The sequence below is a fragment of the Homalodisca vitripennis genome, chromosome 2, assembly GCF_021130785.1.
Source record: "Homalodisca vitripennis isolate AUS2020 chromosome 2, UT_GWSS_2.1, whole genome shotgun sequence".
Classification (NCBI taxonomy): domain Eukaryota; kingdom Metazoa; phylum Arthropoda; class Insecta; order Hemiptera; family Cicadellidae; genus Homalodisca; species Homalodisca vitripennis.
The window spans coordinates 6,879,382-6,899,213 of NC_060208.1; the positions used below are offsets into that span (position 1 = coordinate 6,879,382).

General features: G+C 35.8%; 1 protein-coding gene across 2 annotated transcripts; it reads left to right on the forward strand.

The window, feature by feature from the left end:
• The first annotated feature begins 419 nt into the window (after positions 1–419).
• Positions 420–3,763, forward strand: LOC124356188. Of its 2 annotated transcripts, XM_046807371.1 has the most exons (3): positions 420–718; positions 1,806–2,000; positions 3,535–3,763. In XM_046807371.1, exons 1-3 carry the CDS (start codon positions 574–576, stop codon positions 3,699–3,701), a joined length of 507 nt encoding a protein of 168 aa, XP_046663327.1. In that variant the 5' UTR covers positions 420–573; the 3' UTR covers positions 3,702–3,763. The 2 variants fall into 2 exon arrangements, with proteins under 2 accessions (XP_046663327.1, XP_046663328.1); XM_046807372.1 differs by lacking the exons at positions 1,806–2,000; positions 3,535–3,763 and adding an exon at positions 765–1,296 and having other exon boundaries at positions 420–618.
• The last annotated feature ends 16,069 nt before the right edge of the window (positions 3,764–19,832 follow it).

Here is a 19,832-nt window from a genome sequence, read left to right on the forward strand (position 1 = left end):
GCAGAATATATTTATATTTTTACTACATCTACTATTCTCTTGAGATCGTTATACACTGTGTCCAAATTTTCCATAATTCTTCAAGCAAAAATATTTAAATCGTGGTAAAATTATGATTGGCTTTAAAGAAACGACTACTGGTCCTTTAGTATGCACGACGAAACACTTTGAATACTACAAGAATTGTCTACACCGTAACCGATACTGAATTTTGGAAACATTATGATAGCCTGCTACTGAAATAATTAGAAAACTAATATTCCATGACTACTGAGAAGTCTAATATTGTATTAGTACTCTAAGTACCTACTAACGTGACATCTCGCATCACTAGCGAACTCTGGGGACTGGCTTATTCATTTGAGTGACGTCTGGGTCTGTACTGTATCTTTACTATTATCCGAACAGGTGATGAAATTAAAACAATCTGATCTCTGTTTACAAATAATCGTGAATGTTCAGCAAAATTAAATAGTAGTATAGTAATTTTATGATAAAACAGTTTAAAATTCCGATTGCACATTGAACCACATTTCTAAATTGTTTGAACGTAAAGTCGTAGTTAAGTTGATTATGGTGAACAGTGACGGGCTGGGACAGATGACAGAACAGAACAAGGATCCCCACCACAGGAGGGACACGCCCTTCATCAGGCTTCCCGCGACATTCGAGGAAGAAGTGGAAGAGTACTCGGATTACACGTCTGACGATGAAGAGTGTAAGTATGTTATTTGGTGTTTACAAAGTGGTACATACAGAACAAGGATCCCCACCACAGGAGGGACACGCCCTTCATCAGGCTTCCCGCGACATTCGAGGAAGAAGTGGAAGAGTACTCGGATTACACGTCTGACGATGAAGAGTGTAAGTATGTTATTTGGTGTTTACAAAGCGGTACATACAGAACAAGGATCCCCACCACAGGAGGGACACGCCCTTCATCAGGCTTCCCGCGACATTCGAGGAAGAAGTGGAAGAGTACTCGGATTACACGTCTGACGATGAAGAGTGTAAGTATGTTATTTGGTGTTTACAAAGCGGTACATACAGAACAAGGATCCCCACCACAGGAGGGACACGCCCTTCATCAGGCTTCCCGCGACATTCGAGGAAGAAGTGGAAGAGTACTCGGATTACACGTCTGACGATGAAGAGTGTAAGTATGTTATTTGGTGTTTACAAAGCGGTACATACAGAACAAGGATCCCCACCACAGGAGGGACACGCCCTTCATCAGGCTTCCCGCGACATTCGAGGAAGAAGTGGAAGAGTACTCGGATTACACGTCTGACGATGAAGAGTGTAAGTATGTTATTTGGTGTTTACAAAGCGGTACATGAACGGAGAGTCTGAAGATGCGTGTAATTATGTTATTTAGTCGGATTAAAATCTATCCTATTTATCAGGTGGGATGATAGTACATAGCAAAAAAGGAAAAGAGATAAAAAGGACAGAAAGAAAATGGTTCATCCAAAACGTTGTGTTGTACGTTTTGTAACATGCAACGATGGCAAATGTCCGAATTTTGTTAATTTATAAAACCTTTTACGTCTTCCGTTAAGCGTCAGATTTAAACTCAAGGCAATGATCGGAGGCATAAACGAAACATTAACTGCAGCCTAGTCTACTATTAATTTATCTCGAATGAAACGTGATCCTTTCCAAGGTGGTTTCACTTCAGCGTGAGCTTTCAAAATGTTTTTATTTTTGGCTTGATTTGAATCACGTGTGCACCATTAAATAGTAAGAGATGAAGACGTGTTTCAGCCCCGAATTGTTTGCTCTGACGGTAACTTCTTGTTCAGATCTGGACGACGAAGAGCCGTACGGAGCATTCATGATGCCCAGCCCAAACCCGTACAACCGCGCGAAGAAGGTGGAGGAGGCGAACCGAGCCTTGTTCAGCGGCCCGAAGATGAAGAGACACGTCCCGGCGGTGGTGAAGATCTTGGAAGAGAACAACCGTTACTACTCGGAAGACGAAACTGACTCTGAGTGGGGTAAGAGATATCTCGATGTAAGAGAGCCGAACTGTGGTATTCATCTTACATCAAACCCTCATTGTGCCAAATACGGGGGTGTAACAGCTCCAACCTTGTTGGATATTAAAAAAGAGAATTTTACTAGGAGCAATAGTTGGGCAAGGGCTAAAGTGAGTAACTCATCCAATGCTATAAATTGAGGCACAGAAAATGTAAAAGCTCGGACTGCCCTGTGTGTTTTGACAGACTCAGGTAGTAAATATTTACATAGTAACAATCAACGTTCTGAAGCGCAGCTCTATTGTCAGACCTCAGAACTAACTGGAATATTCCCTGGACCTCAGCACACTCCGAAATTTATTTTGAATGATTTAGGTTCTCTCGAGGGATGTTTTTCCGCAGTGAGAAGTACCTACATTCAAGCTCAGATCCCACGAGCAACAACAAACAGTAGATAGAGATAGATAGGCCTGCTTCTCACCGACGCGACGCCGTTTCCTTTTTGGAGGCAGATAACAAGAACTGACCTTTTATAATGATACGCAATTTTCACAGTAAGTCAAATAAAGTCGATTCTTTCTAATAATGAACCTTCTCCAGGTCTCCGGTACAAATAACTCTTCCAAAAATAGTGGCCTCCGGATACAGTACCATGTTTAATCTCCTGTGTAACCTATATAACCAATGTTAATACTAAACTCTGTTGTTGTTTTAACATATTTTGTTGGACGTCCAGTTATAAGGAAGATTTTCTTAACTTTTACCTAAACCTGACTTATAATTTAATAATACAATAATATCTTTTGATCCATAACACCTATAAGGTTTACTACTTACATTTGCTTATTCGTCTGGCCTCATAATGATTTATGAAAAAACTAATAGGAAACAAATCTTTTCAAATTTCTTAAAGATATTTCCTTAAATCGTTAAATTGCTTCCTTTTTTAATCGCTCAAGAACCAGATAGGTGTATCCTTTTCCATCCTTTTTCAATATTTTTGAATGGTATCCTTTTCTCGCTGATGTGAAACTAAATTCTTTGGGAAATCAGTAATATTTCTTAGCAAACGAAATGAAAAACGAATTTTTTAAATTTCTTAAAGACATTTCCATAAACTTTAAATTGCTTCTTTTTTGTGTGTCCAAGAACCAAAGAGCTGTAGCCTTTTCCATATGTTCATATCCCTTTGATTGATATCCCTTTTTTGCTCATGTGATCGTGCTATAAATAATAATTCTTAGCAAACGAAAGACAAAAATAATTATGTAAGAGGATGAATTAATGGATTACGCTTGGGATGACTGTTGATACCATGTCTATGTACACAATTTAGACCACGTGGACGATCCGCAGAACATGTAACAATATGACATCCACCAAGTCCGTGGTCAGAAAGGATCTTCATTTCAGCATGACAGACATTGAGACAAGTCGTTCATGACAATGCCAATTTTAAACTCAAATACTTTCAGAGTTCAGTTTATTATCATCCTAAGGCATTTCGAACTACATAAAATGATGTAAATTGAAAATATTATACTTTTTACAGACAACCCTGATCCTGGAACGGTATCGGACACTTCTGCCTCCGATACATCCGTAGGCTCTGGAAGTAGCAACCACAGTTCGACCAAGAGTAATCATTCCATCCCGGAGAAGAAGACCACATTTCACTACACTGCCAATGGTGACGACGGTAACAGGAAAACTACGTGATATTTGGTATTTAACAACAAATCTTATAAAATTACCTTATTAAATTAAACGTTTTCGGTCTTTAATTATATTTATTTGCATAGATTTAATGCGATTTCATATAAAGTTAGCTCAAGAACGTATCCATTTATTTACGTTTGTTTATATCTTTCGTCATAGGTTTGTAACACCTTCGCAGAAGTAATTTCCACTAATTTACTGCAAAGTACCTTTAAACACTTCTTCAACAACTTCTGCTGATCATAGTCTGAATTAATTCGTACATCCAAAAAATATTTTAACTCAGAAATTAGTGCCACAATATTCAACCTCTAAGGCATAACAGATCTTTTTTATACTCATATTCTGGGTATAGGTTGTTTGATTCTGATTAACGCCGACAATCGTCTTGGCTCTTACACCTCAAAGCCGACGTTGAATCTATAATAATTACAGCCTCAATTATGTAGAAAACATTTTCACCATGTTTTATGAATCTATTGAGCAATCCAAAAGTGATTAAATACACCTAAAATCTAAAAACAACTTCTTGTGTCAAAAGTTATAAAGGTTATAACACCATTGAAAGAGGTATAATCGGGTTTGGCAGGATATAAAACCTGTGGGTTAATCAATGTTGTCATAATTGTGTTTAATATTTTGTGTTGCTGCATTCCTGTGTAACAAACTTCTGCAGCAGTTAACAGATTCTTATACACTTTGAAATTTGTGTTTAAGAGGGTATTAATTCGTGAAAGATGAAATTATTTTGCATTTTCTGTCCCATTGCAGTTTATGGCACAGGTTTGTCCAATGTTTATATCATAGCAGGTTTCCTTATAGTAACAAATTGTTCAAATTCAGTTGATTTTACACTGGGCAAGAATTGTGAGAGCAATCCTTTTACTAAGAGTGTTGTTAATAATTACTACGCAATTCAGGATGCTCGTGTTGGCTAAGCTATTTACTAAATTGAATTGTAACTCCAAGTTAGAAACAATATTTATATAATAATTAAAAAAATATTCCATACACATTTACTCTAACCGGTGTCTCTACTGTTATGTTTCAATGTACACTACACTCTTATTTGACATGGTAAAATTTCCACTAGAAGATCTAAAATTGTAACAGCTTTTCAAAGAGCCATTTAAGGAAAAAAAATCACAATATATTTACTTGCAAAAACAATCAACAATGATATTAATTTAAAGATAGTTAAACAAGAAAATACGTTTAATATAACAGTTGCATTATTAATTGTCTAAAACTCAATGGAGGATTTCAAATCATTCTAACATCAGTCAAGTAGTTGTCAGGAAAAATTAAAAGCCGTTTTTTTCGAATTTGATCAAAACTGAACTACCGTTGACTATACTGCTGGGTTGTAAATACTTAATTTTTTACAATTGTCCATTTTGGAATAAATTTATTCAAAAGTAAATGTGATCTAAGTTTTACCTAACGAAAGACCAGGCTGTGTGCATGTACAGCGCAATTTGACTCTCGGTTTTTGTACTGTGCCGTAAGGTATAAAAGCTCTAGAAATAGTATTCAAATCTTTGTAGATATGGAGTAAGCTTTGACATCGTCAAAAGTCAACAAACGCTCGGAAGAAGTCTTGTCGAACTAACACAGGTACGCACTGGTGAAGAGGCACATTGGCAGCCTAGCGTCCACTATAACAGTTGGACACGTACACGCTGTATATACCGGCGGAAAATAAAACAGCGCCGAACTCAGCCTGACAGAGATAAAGAAGATTCGTGCCAACCGAACAAACTGAGGTTCGCTGACAATTTGATGTATGTACAGTGCTACCAACTTTTACAAAGTTTTGACAGAAACCTTAAATATCGCTGTAGCTCTGTATCTTGACTATTTTAGGTCAGAATCAAATGTACCCTTTTGAACTAGTGCTGGGTCATATAGAAATTACCGCTGTATCAAATTTTAAATATCGCTGGATCATACATGAACTACCGCTGGATCGTATATGAACTATTGCTGGATCATATATGAACTACTACTGGATCATATTTGACAGATATAATTTACAGGCTTAATTATGTATTTGGGTACCGAAACTCTAGCAGATGTCTATAATTTTTGTCGGTCATATTATTCATTAACTATGTTACTTAATGGATTGGATGAAAAAAGTTTGGTCAGAAAAGTAGGCTAGTAATTTTATTAATTTAGATTGTTTAACAACTGAAATGTTCATATGTATAGTAGGCTACATTTATTTACATGCATCATTTAAATCTTGAATTAACTAAGGTTAATAAAGTGATAAAGTTGTGAATAATAAAATGAATATTTTAATCATATAATTAGAATCTTTCTACAGAAAATTATTGGAGACAGCAATTGGATACGTTAGTGAAGGTTTGACTCGAGGGGCTGGAAAAAATGTTATTTATTTTTTCTGTCAGTCAGTCTGTCTGTCTGTCAGTCAGTCAGTCTGTCTGTCTGTCTGTCTGTCTGTCTACCCGCACGATATCTCATAAACAGATTCACCCACAGACTTGAACATTTACATGAGGCTTCATTTATTATGTAGGAAACAAGTTGATGGTGCATGAGACTTAAATTAGTGTTAGTGAAACACTTTTACATTGGCCCAGCGAGAAATCTCAGAATAAATCAATTGTAAACAAACCGAGTACAATTGGAGCGATAAACTTGAAACTTAGTACGAGTATGTAACCTCAGTAAGGCCTGTCAGGTACGTTACACTCGTGCTGGTTGTTTTATACTACTTAGTACGAGTATGTAACCTCAGTAAGGCCTGTCAGGTACGTTACACTCGTGCTGGTTGTTTTATACTACTTAGTACGAGTATGTAACCTCAGTAAGGCCTGTCAGGTACGTTACACTCGTGCTGGTTGTTTTATACTACTTAGTACGAGTATGTAACCTCAGTAAGTCTGTCAGGTACGTTACACTCGTGCTGGTTGTTTTATACTACTTAGTACGAGTATGTAACCTCAGTAAGGCCTGTCAGGTACGTTACACTCGTGCTGGTTGTTTTATACTACTTAGTACGAGTATGTAACCTCAGTAAGGCCTGTCAGGTACGTTACACTCGTGCTGGTTGTTTTATACTACTTAGTACGAGTATGTAACCTCAGTAAGGCCTGTCAGGTACGTTACACTCGTGCTGGTTGTTTTATACTATTTAGTACGAGTATGTAACCTCAGTAAGGCCTGTCAGGTACGTTACACTCGTGCTGGTTGTTTTATACTACTTAGTACGAGTATGTAACCTCAGTAAGGCCTGTCAGGTACGTTACACTCGTGCTGGTTGTTTTATACTACTTAGTACGAGTATGTAACCTCAGTAAGGCCTGTCAGGTACGTTACACTCGTGCTGGTTGTTTTATACTACTTAGTACGAGTATGTAACCTCAGTAAGGCCTGTCAGGTACGTTACACTCGTGCTGGTTGTTTTATACTACTTAGTACGAGTATGTAACCTCAGTAAGGCCTGTCAGGTACGTTACACTCGTGCTGGTTGTTTTATACTACTTAGTACGAGTATGTAACCTCAGTAAGGCCTGTCAGGTACGTTACACTCGTGCTGGTTGTTTTATACTACTTAGTACGAGTATGTAACCTCAGTAAGGCCTGTCAGGTACGTTACACTCGTGCTGGTTGTTTTATACTACTTAGTACGAGTATGTAACCTCAGTAAGGCCTGTCAGGTACGTTACACTCGTGCTGGTTGTTTTATACTACTTAGTACGAGTATGTAACCTCAGTAAGGCCTGTCAGGTACGTTACACTCGTGCTGGTTGTTTTTATACTACTTAGTACGAGTATGTAACCTCAGTAAGGCCTGTCAGGTACGTTACACTCGTGCTGGTTGTTTTATACTACTTAGTACGAGTATGTAACCTCAGTAAGGCCTGTCAGGTACGTTACACTCGTGCTGGTTGTTTTATACTACTTAGTACGAGTATGTAACCTCAGTAAGGCCTGTCAGGTACGTTACACTCGTGCTGGTTGTTTTATACTACTTAGTACGAGTATGTAACCTCAGTAAGGCCTGTCAGGTACGTTACACTCGTGCTGGTTGTTTTATACTACTTAGTACGAGTATGTAACCTCAGTAAGGCCTGTCAGGTACGTTACACTCGTGCTGGTTGTTTTATACTACTTAGTACGAGTATGTAACCTCAGTAAGGCCTGTCAGGTACGTTACACTCGTGCTGGTTGTTTTATACTACTTAGTACGAGTATGTAACCTCAGTAAGGCCTGTCAGGTACGTTACACTCGTGCTGGTTGTTTTATACTACTTAGTACGAGTATGTAACCTCAGTAAGGCCTGTCAGGTACGTTACACTCGTGCTGGTTGTTTTATACTACTTAGTACGAGTATGTAACCTCAGTAAGGCCTGTCAGGTACGTTACACTCTTGCTGGTCGCGAACGTGAACTCTGGTATACTGTACTAATATAGTTTTAGCTAAGTACTTATTTGATTAATCTCACTCTGTAGCCTATTTATTAATGTCAATAATTTATTTGAATTTTCTATTTTGTTAATGTACAACACCGTGTTGTTGAGACAGTTCTGAGGGTCAAGATACAGATGTTACCGACGTAAACAAAGCCAACTTGTAAATTACAGACTGTTTCCGCCGTACAATGCGGGCGGTCCTGGAAAGAAGCCACAGGGAATTATTGTCGCGCCCACAAAACTGTTGGCAACACTTGGACACTTATCATTCTGCTTCGTACTTTATCCTGTTTGTATCGTTTGTCTGTGTTGTGTTCTGGCATAGGTTGCGATAGGGATGAATGGGTATTGACTTGTAATTCAATAATTTATGATTTACATCGTAAAGAGATTATTTATTAAAAGATAAACTAGTACAAAAACACGCAGTAAGTGGCTTTTTCAGAGAAAGTTTATTTTCATCACAGATAACATTTTTTGTAAAGGGTGGCCCCGTTTTAGTGATTTCCAGTATAATTTTAATTTTAGTATATTATGTAAGCAGTGATACGCGAGAATTTTAGAGATGTATTGAGAACATAACTATGGGTATAATCGGTATCAATATTACTGTAGTCACCGAAAACCATCAAATTAATAGGGACAACCGAATACAATCGATGTTGATAGTGTACAATCGAATAACTTTCCACACATGTTGTTACACCAATATTGATTTCAGGGAGTAAGAAACAATCGATATCTGATGTACATGTAGTTACAACAATCGTGACAACATTAGTAGGTATTGAAAGTGAATATTTTACATTGATTATAGAAAGACAACACCGGATAACATTAATATAGATAGTGCCTAGTAGAAACCATCGATGTTCTGGCCACTGTATCCTGGCACCTTACATAGTAAATATCGAATAGATACCAAGCAAACCAAGGATACGAGAACTAGAAACTATCGACATCGCGTGTACTAACAATTGTCGGCAATTGTCAGATTGTCGTTTGTGATAGAATTAGGACTGAGGTAATGCAACTCACCGATATACAATGTGTGCGATTATTCAAAGCCTGGGGTGCAAAAAAGCAGTGAAGGAGTAAAGATAGTGAAAGGAGTTTACAATGGTCCTGTTAATATTTTGCTTTCCATCCGTATCATTCCATTCCATCGGTTTACATACGAGTAATACTGAATTGCAAACGTTCATTATGTACTCCATTTAGATACATTTGTATCTGACATTAAATAACTTTGATATTTTACACTAAATCCTTAGAATTTAAATTAAATACATATTTGATCATGGTCAACACATTGCAAGCTAAAAATTATGAGACTTGTTAAAATAACTACGGCACTTAAATAATGTTTAGATTAAAACACAACGTTGTATTCGGCAGACAAGAAATTTAAGACAACTCCATGTTTTTTAAAAAAGTAGGAAGATTCGTGGCGAATTTCCATCCAAACTGTTAATTACGTTTCATGTTTTGTAATGTACTGAGTTATTTAATAATTAAATCATAAGTGTTACACCTTTTGTAACATATAACGATGGGAAATGTCCGAAAAACTGTTATCCTTCCAGTTCAAATAGTTCTACCGCCCTTAGTTACTTCAAAGCGTAAGTTCCTAACTCTTATCACATTGTAAATTATTTGAAAACAATACGTGTCTCTAAAAATAGTGGCAGGGTAGAGTCACCAGTTTCAAAGTGTTGAGTGCTGGCCATATGCCCCTCTGTTGCAGTTTTTAAATTTCTCTGACTGTTTATTTAATTATTATTTTTGAAAAAAGAGTTTGCGTAGTCTCTCTACAGTGGCTGGTCGTACGTACAAAAGGTAAGAGTGAGTTAATCTTAGTTTTGTCACCATCAGCACGTTGGTCGGGCAATGCTGGGATGAAAAGTTTTCAAAACTTCCGGAATGGATGTTTAAGGATCCACGAGAATAAACGCTGTATAAACGTCATTATAGTCAGCCCTCGGTCCAGGTGTCCTCCAAGAAACTTTATTGAGTGGAATTCCTCTAACCATGTGTCTTCCAGCATGACTGTCAGGTTAGAATTTGATTCTGTTTTCATTGGATTCGTTTTGGTCATGGGACAGGAATAACTGGTGGCGGATCTTTCGTATATTCCTCGTAATATAACATGCCACTAAGTTGAGGCGCGTGTAGCGAGTACGGCGGTTATTGAAAGATAAGTCAAGCAACGTCGAGCGTGGCTGCTGCTTGGATGGGTGACCGCTGAGCGATCCTGTCCTTGCAAGCAGCCCGCCTGCCCGGACATGGATAGTGGTTCGGAAATCACGCCGCAGGTCTTCAGTGTAAGGTTTTGGCCCTAACTTTGCCTGATTAAATAAGACATTCTTTACTTTTTTACACATTTTTCAACACAGTATTTGAATAGTAGTATTTGGAAAAAAGACTTTTTATTCAATAATACTAGTTATATTTATATGATTCGACTGAATAACAGAACACTCAAATATTATAAACCAAATATGACTCGTGGCATACTATACGGAACCGTTTAAGTTTGCAAGATAGCTCCAAGAAAAAGACCGCAGGAGCGCACTACGCTCGGAGCCGTGCCAGCAGGGTTAATCCTTGATCTTGGGCCAACCCTGCAGGAGCTACCCTAACACAATATTGTGCTCTGAGTGAGGCAAATCCTTGGCCTACCTAATAGCTAGGGGCTGCTTTCAACTATTAACACTTGCAGTACAAATAAAAATCTCAGCAATGTTATTCAGTCACCGTATGGCCACTGAAATAATTGTTTAGAGCGCGATCCGACGGCCAGGCCTAGTACTACAATTCATTGAAAGTAATTCTGTTCGCGTGTCTTAGTTACTAACTCCATTATTTATTACGACAAAAGCTACTTTTAAAATTGAATTCATGAATTTGAAGAATTCACTCGTCAAGAAACACACAGTTAAACACCAATCAGCCCCTCATTGACTTCTTAAGCTTTACCACACTTAAGGTAGTGATCAAATAATGCCGTCACATGACAACATTTTACATTACTAAATATTACATTTCATTAGTGCCACTTCGTTTGGGTCCCATTGATTTCAGTTGCTATTTCACATTACATAAAAATAGATCTTTTGAATGTAAATTCAATGCATATTTGATCCTGGTCAAGAAATTTTATGCTAAAATTATGAGACTGTACAATAACTGCGGCACTTAAAACATAGTGTTTAGACTAAAACATGACAGGGAGATGGGCTGGCAAGTAATTTAAGACAACTCTCAGTTTCTTTTTAAGTGGAATGAATTGTGACCAATTTCCAAACAAACAGTTTAATGCGTTTAAAGATCTGTAATGTACCGAGTTAATTAAAAATTAGATGTATGCATGATTTAAGACTGAAGTTTCAGTCAAACCTTTTGATATCTGTTGACAATACAAAGACTCATTCATTAATTCTGATACAATAGTGGAACAAAGAATTTACAATATTTATGAACTAAACCGTACGCGATTCCAGCACAGAAAAACGAGCAATAGTAATATCCATAAATTCCTGAGTAAACCTTTGCCAGTTCCACATATTGCCAACTGTTCCTAGGATTAAAAATTCCCCAACAAATGGCTTCGTTCCAGATGTTCTTTAACATATTCATGTAGGCCAGATTAATCTAAAAGGCAACCGTACAATTGGTAGTGGTGATAAAGCCTTGACAGATTTGATTGGAAAGGGATCGATTCTAATTCATTGATGATAATTTATTAATTAGAGTGTTAATTATAAAACGCCAATGTTCCTAAAACATAATTGACAGTCGGAGAATACAAAAAGACCAACACGACAACGTGAGCATATTTGTATCTCCCCCCCCCCGCCACTGCTGAAGATGAGTGTTTAATTTTATTTCATTTAAATTTCAAAATTTTGTGTTTATGTGATAAGTTTAATTAGGGTCATCCAAAATTCAGTGTCCATCCTTCTCATTTCTAGACGCTGTCACTAATTGAAATAAAATGTTGGGGAACTTTGGAGGTTAATGAGACTTACTTTTGGAACAGGGAGTCGCTATCACCGGTCAGCGGTCGCCATCTTAGAACGTAGATAGCTACTTCCGGTTTGTGTTAAAATGTTTCTTTTCGTCCACTTTTCAACGATGTGTCGAACGTTGCAATTATAACATTTAGTGGCGAGTTCACCAATCTCACCAAACAGTAAGTTTCAATAATCTATGAAGATATCCAAATTTATATTTCAATCAGTCAAACCATACAGAAATGACAGGAGTACCACCGACTTTTGGATGACCTTCTATAAAGCCACTGTATGAGGGATGAAAAACAAAATAAAAACTCCATGCAATATGCAGTAAATTCGAAGATAACGTTTCTTTCATTTTATTTAATCTTTCGGTGTAAAATTTGTTGCCAACTTTTACTCGGGTAGGAGCTGGCAGTAAATTGCGAGTTCGCATTTCCTAAGAAAGACAACTTTTCAGATGAATCGTGAAACAGAAAAACGGGACCATAAAATGTTCCGGCCCATAGCACTCGTGTTGGGCGGTGGAGAACAAACGAGGTGTTTATATCTTCATTTTGTTATGTTACATTTTAAATTAAAGTCAACGTATCACTTTATAAAGTAGTTGAGAGGAAAATGGAGAAAACCTAATAACCTAAAATTACAAAACTTCATTATAAACCACTAAAATTTGAATACATTTTTGGTTTACAGTGCTTTAAAACGCTTAGCTCCTGTTATACTTAACCCTGCGTTTTACAGTCTATTCGTCATATTTTTAAACTAGAATCAATAAAATTGACCTTAATTTTTTGAAAATTTGACTGTAGATAAATTATTTATTATATAAGGTTTTTTATTCTTAGTAACTTATGAAGCACATTCAAACGATATCTAGGTTAAAACGTTAGTTATCATACTTTTAAAAGTATTACTGAATTATTTATATATTTTTATTATTGTTTATATGCTATATAAACTGAGTACTAAGAAATCTTAAACTACACTCTTGATTACTGTATGAAGAATATTTTTTATTACATTGTACTTATTTATAGTACTGCTTGTTATACATTTATTTACATATATAAACACAATCTGTTCCTCACAACTATTTTCCTCCTGAACATTGAATTAATTGCACTAAGAGACATATATAAACTTTATCGTCACTCTGTATCGTAACGCGCTACTTTCCAATACAGTTGAGATATAAGTAGCTAAGTGAGCTGATATGTACCTCTCCCAAACATTATTTTCCCCACATAACACAGCTATGGTAAGAAGGGTTGATTCAGTGTGAGTGTTGAGTTTAGCTCCAGTTCATCTTCCTCTTAGTGCAGCGTCTGATATATAACGCTGTCACACTCATTGACTACTAGAATCTGGAGTCCAAAGAGCTCCAAAGAAGTCGGTGACTACGAAACTCAAGACAAACCCTTTTCATCGTTTCAACATTAGAGACACGTAAACTACAAAATGGAATCTAGATGAACAAATGTTTTTATTGTCTCATAATGTGCACAATTGAGACACCATCAGATGAGACAATGAGAACTCCTCATGTATCGGTGTTCGTACACCTCAGGAATAGTCTAGATTACTTTTTCGTAGTTTAGGTGTCTCTGATGTCAAAAAAGTTCTTTTTGAGATTCTTCGTCGCCGTCTTTTTTTATCTCTACGGACGTACGTTGACTCCAGGACCTAGGAGTCAAGTTTGTGACACTGCACTGTAATATACGCAGTTTGATTTCGTTTTACGAAGGTCCAGGGAATAGAACGGCTTCGGGAGTCGCGGAAAGCTCTAGTGTTGAAGATTTTGTGCAGTGCCATATTTCGACTAGTTTTTGGTTGTTCTGTAACACCTGGACACAGGACAGGATATAAAATAAAACTTTGGAATTGAGTATGGTTATAAGTTAGTCTGACGATATTAGCCAGACATTTAAAGAGGTCTATCCTACATCGGCATGAAACTATTCGCAAAGACAAATTTACAGAAAGCTAACAAAAAATCAGTAACACTACGTTTCGAGATCTGCAATCTGATATCTTCTTCAGGTAAATAACGAACCTAACGCATAATTACAAACTAGGTTAAAATAAACAAATTATACCAGAGCGTTGTGACACGCGTAAGTCTGGAATCACAACCACCTTAACTAAAAAAAACCACTTAATAAAAAACTAAACACAACACTAATTATGAAAAACTGAACTACAGAATACAGGTCACAATAGGTCTGCATTCGTCAACCAACCACCTATGACTGACGTGTCAGAACGCTCTGGTATGATTTGTTTATTTTAACCTAGTTTGTAATTATTTGTGTGCTTTGTTATTTACCTGAAGAAGAGATCAGATTGCAGATCTCGAAACGTAGTGTTACTGATTTTTTGTATCACTGAACGATGGCAAATGTCTGGAAAAATCCTGTGTCCTTCACAATCCTTTCATCGCCAAAAACAAACTTCAAAGAAGCTAACAAACCTATAAGAAATTATCAAGAAATAATTAATAACGGTTTCGATGTATTCGTAATATATTTGACTTCCTTTTGACCACAATAGTACACTGACTGGCCCGTTACTCTTAAGAAGATACAGACGAATCATACATATATAGGACATTACTGTACGCGTAATCGCAGGTCATACTCACTATCACTATTCGGTATAATACTTATTGTTATCTAAACTGAAAAATAATCACAGTATTCAATAATAAATTATACTTTCTTCGCTTTAGTTACAAAAGCCCCTAGGCAATTGGTTACACGGAAAACCCTTACTGAGTTGTTCAATTTGTCGCCTTGGGTGATGAAGGAAACTGGGTCATTTGAGGTTAGAAACTGGATTTTAACCAATGTGCTCACGATATCGGCGTCCTTACGATATGCGCAAGATAAAAATAGAAGTTGCTTAATTCTCAATCGTCACTAGCCTATTGATTTGTGAAATTAAATAAGCAATATCAAGTATATTATATTAAGTATCAAGCTATGTACCTAGAGAAGTAACAAGTTTATACGTCAACTATTCTTTTGCATTCAGATTTTTTTATACTATTTCTAAACGTACCTTCACGCTTAACAATAGTAAATGGTATTGTTTTTATTCATAGTCTACAATATTACGTTACATGTTTCTAAGTTTTACACTTCAGCATAAAAATAATGATAGCTTTTCTTATGAGAACTTAAACTCGACCGATCGGTTCCATAAATTGATAGAAACACCAAAAAATTACTGTGTTGAACATTTTATGGCGTCATATCTCACTTTGGTCTTGCAAATTTGGGATTTAACAAGAATATTTAAGTGTACTCAACAAATTGAAACTCATAATTCAGTCCTTAATTCGGTTGTTCTAGCGGCAATTTTGACTTAATATCATAAGAAATATTTATAAGAATTTTGGTTGATGTCTCATTATAAATATCATTACTATGACTGTATCAATTATTTAACATAATATTTCAGAATCTTTGCATTGTATTTAATAGTTTAAAAATGCAAAATTCACTAAACCCTTTTTAGGAAATACATCGTATAATCGTATTCTTTAAATAAGATACCTGCCACAATTCTACAACAAAATAAAAGGAATCGATGTATTTATAGGGTAAAAGTTAAGGTGTCTTTACTTTAGTTGGCTCTTAAACAGGACTCTAGGTAAGGGCACACAATAATTCTAGCACTCAATGCAGACAAAGCGATACGAACACAATAAAGTACGAAGCAGAATGATAAGTGTTCCAGTGTTGCCAACAGTTTGGTGAGCGCGACAATAATTCCCTGTGGCTTCTCTCCAGAAAATCCCGCACTGCACGCCGGAAACGACCATTCGATTTTACAAGTTGGCTTTGGTTACATGGGTGACACGTTTATCAACCCATAGTGAGACAATAGTACTAAACAATTTATTGAAATAATACTTAAATTATGGTAATTATAACGACATGTTAGTAAATGCATCTTTATTTACAATTAATGTTTGGCTTTTATCACATTAATACATATATTTTAAATATTACTTATATTACTGAATGACAAAACTGACTTACTGTCGTAACTAAAACGACAATTACTTTATGATTTGATCTAAAAGTATCAATAAGGCTAAGAAGTTCAGAAATACTTTCATATCGTGTTTTAACTAATTTTACGTCAGGTACATTTCTAAATTGTTCTTTTTTAAGACATTTCCAATAGGTCCAAAAGGTTTCTTCGAAAAGAGGTTTTCTAATTAACACTTCATTTAAATTTCAATACGCTCAAAATTGGATTTTCAAGATTAAAAATTTATGACGGTCTGCAAGCGTAAAACTTATGCGAACTTTCGCGTATAATTGCAAGTTACTTAATTATGAAATATATCAATCGGCAGAGAAAAGAATAAACTACTGTATATCTAAATAAACTGATATCTGAATAATATTATTACAATAATTTTATTTTACGTAAGCATTATACTAGAAACTAATACATTTGAATAGATGTATCTCTCAATATAGCTCATGTATACTGATTTTCTGAGAATTTCATGTACATAATTGCCCTCTTTTGAGGTACAAAATATTTTTTTTATTTAAATTCGTGTATGTTCCAATACATTGCTCTTATGGTAGTTTTAAAATGACTAAGATAGTAATTGTTTTACTAAAGGAGAGATCCCTTTTTCAACCTTTTCCTGTCTGTCCTACGGAGCCTGTGCGAGGATCTTGGAATTCTTGCAAGATTCGAGAGAAAAGAAATAATGGTGAAATTAAAATCTATTCGGTGACAAATTATTCATAAAGATATACTTTTACGCATTTCACATTATTACATTATTTATTCTTTAAGAAATTCCGTGGAAACTCCAGGCGAAAGGAAGTCTCGGCACACATTTGTCAAAAGACCTGATTACCATACTGAATGTCTGAGGCTATAAACTTGTGCTGTGCGGGCGGCAGTCTTGAAGCCCTTTCCAGCCGATTGCAGGCCGTCGTGATGGATATTTACAAAGCACTTTCCCCATTCGTTTACATATCTGTGTTGCCAATCTCATCAATCGAAACCATGAGTCGTCTGTCTTCTTCATACTGTGAATTTATTTATATTTCATGCATTCTACATCTCAAGGCCATACCCCGGGAAATATGAAGAAGAGAAAGTTCTATTAATGTGCAGGATGGGAAAAAAATACTATTTAAAAATATGAATGTATTAGATATTTATTAAACTACAAACAGTTTTTACGCTTAGAGTGTATTTTTCGTACTATTTTGGCCGAGACTTGACTTTTAGGAAGTGTGCAAATTTGTAAGAACCAAATTATGGTAACTGACAGATTTGATATAAAAAACAAGTCAAGCAGGTTTGTGCTACAAGTGTGCAATCAAAGGAGACATGAGCGAAGCGAAGAAGACATCATAGACGACACTCAAGGATGTTCGCGTGTTTGACTTCCTCCGATGGCGTGTCTCAATGTCTTTGTTTGCAATGAGATCCGACACCGTCAGTACACTTGTAAATTAAGTCAAGCAGGTTTGTGCTACAAGTGTGCAATCAAAGGAGACATGAGCGAAGCGAAGAAGACACCATAGACAACACTCAAGTATGTTCGCGTGTTTGATTTCCTCTGATGGCGTGTCTCAATGTGTGTTTTGTTTTGTGTTGTTTGCAATGACATCCGACACTGTCGGTACAGAAAAAGTCACACTGTATTAAGTGTTCTATGAGAAAATTGATACGCTGTATAAATAAAATACATTATTTGAAACGTAATCCTTAAAATACTTATTTAAATTAATATTGTAGTTCTTTGGTCTTTTGAAATAACTAAAAAACAGAAAGAAAGAAAGAAATGTATTTCTTAAAGAAAGTAATACATCTGATTTTTTTTATTGTTTGACATTCAAACAAAAAAATTATCATCTCGAAAATATTCTTTTCAAAATAATGTGAATAAAGTACAAAAAGAAAGATGTTGAAAACAAAATAGAGTATAACAAAGCCTTTCTCGTGCTCAGTCTGGCCTTAAGACAAAAAACACATAATACTATTTAACATATTATATTGTAACAAACTTTAAAAAAATAATAGAATTTATACTAATAACATAAACTTTAACGTTCTTTAAGAAAAATACAGGGCTTCCAAAGCAGAGTTTGTAATGAGGTCCCCATCCTTGAATTTAAAATGTATATTTTAGATCAGTTTTATTATTGTACTTTCTTCACGGACTCCCTATTCTTAAATATAACTGTTTATATAAACGTTACAAAAAACAAAATATAATGGTCAAACATATTTTAAACACTTCCTATTCACAACGGCTTAAAATGTATTTTCTGAAGACAGAAAAAATGGAAATGTGTTTATAATTCCTCAAGATGATGTAGGGGTTTAAAGATAAATGTATGTACATCTTAAGGTGAAGCACATCTTTTATCTCGCTTAAAAAATTTAATTTCCTTACGTTATAAATCACCAAAATCATCTCTGTTCTTGAAGCTGTAGCTCACTGCTGGAGACTGCTTGTGCAGACGTTAGTCCTGTTAGTCTTGTACTACTGTTTACCTGCTTGTGGGAACAGCATTTCGAGAGAGGACTTTGGCAGAATCCAAAAGGTGCAGAACTCATCCATCAGGTTCATTTTCATCCTGAAGGGGGTTGATCATATCCAACTCAAATTTAGAGAACCACAGTACCTCAGAAAGAAACTTTTGTATCGAAGGGAGGTCTCTCAACGAAGCACCAGCCAAGACGGAAGGCTTCACTTACCGAAAGTGAGGCTGGAAGTAGCTTCTATTATTTTGGTCAGTGTTTGCAATGGCCACCCCAAAAACATTACAAGCATTGTATCTTGTTCGCCTTTTAAAGATAACACGAAGAAATGTTTAATCAATACGAACTAGTTTGAGGTGTTTGTTTTGTTAGTTTTAGATATTATTTAGCGTTCACTTGTGGATTTAAAAAACTGTGGTTTTCTGAAATACACTCATGAATAAAGGCATTTTTTTTACTTATTTATATGTTTAATGTAAACATTTACATGTTAATCTCCAGCATTTATTATTTGGGCTTCGTTACAAAACTGCCTTGATTCCTCTTGCAGTGATCAAAACGAATATTTTCTGTCTTTCCTGTCTTAAGTGAATCGTCTCAAAGGGCTGAGACATTGAAACTTTGAAATATGTCAACCGAAATCCTTATGACCTTATTCTCCAACAGAATTAAGTAGAACGTCTATGAACGGTTTACGTGCTACAAGGGTTAAATATTGAAATATAATTCATGCCAACTATATAGGATATCAGGAATAATTTGAATAAAGCCCGAGATTTGGTTTCGGATTAGTGCCATTGCGGAGTCACTTTGTTTTTAAGAGAAGTTTTTTCTCCAGAAGAGGCCTTTGACAGTTACACGGAGCTTTTTGCGACGAGTGGAGACCTGACACTTGCCTGGCTTTTAACATGGCTTAATTTTGTTTTTGAAAATAAGGATATTTTTCAGGCCTTCAATCACTCTTGCAGTACTCTGACACAAGCGCCCTAAAATACACATACAATATATAATATTTATTTCCAGAAATTATAGAAAATAACAGAACATAATATATTAATGCAATATGAATGTAATTAATCAAAATGAGCCCAGTACCAGAAGACCGGAATGAATTACAACTCTAAATAA

Excerpts from the sequence above, each read along its gene's own strand:
- LOC124356188 (XM_046807371.1), top strand. The coding sequence starts at position 574 with ATGGTGAACAGTGACGGGCTGGGACAGATGACAGAACAGAACAAGGAT. Across the intron at positions 719-1,805 it reads CACGTCTGACGATGAAGAGT|ATCTGGACGACGAAGAGCCG; the intron begins GTAAGTATGTTA and ends CTTCTTGTTCAG. Across the intron at positions 2,001-3,534 it reads CGAAACTGACTCTGAGTGGG|ACAACCCTGATCCTGGAACG; the intron begins GTAAGAGATATC and ends TACTTTTTACAG.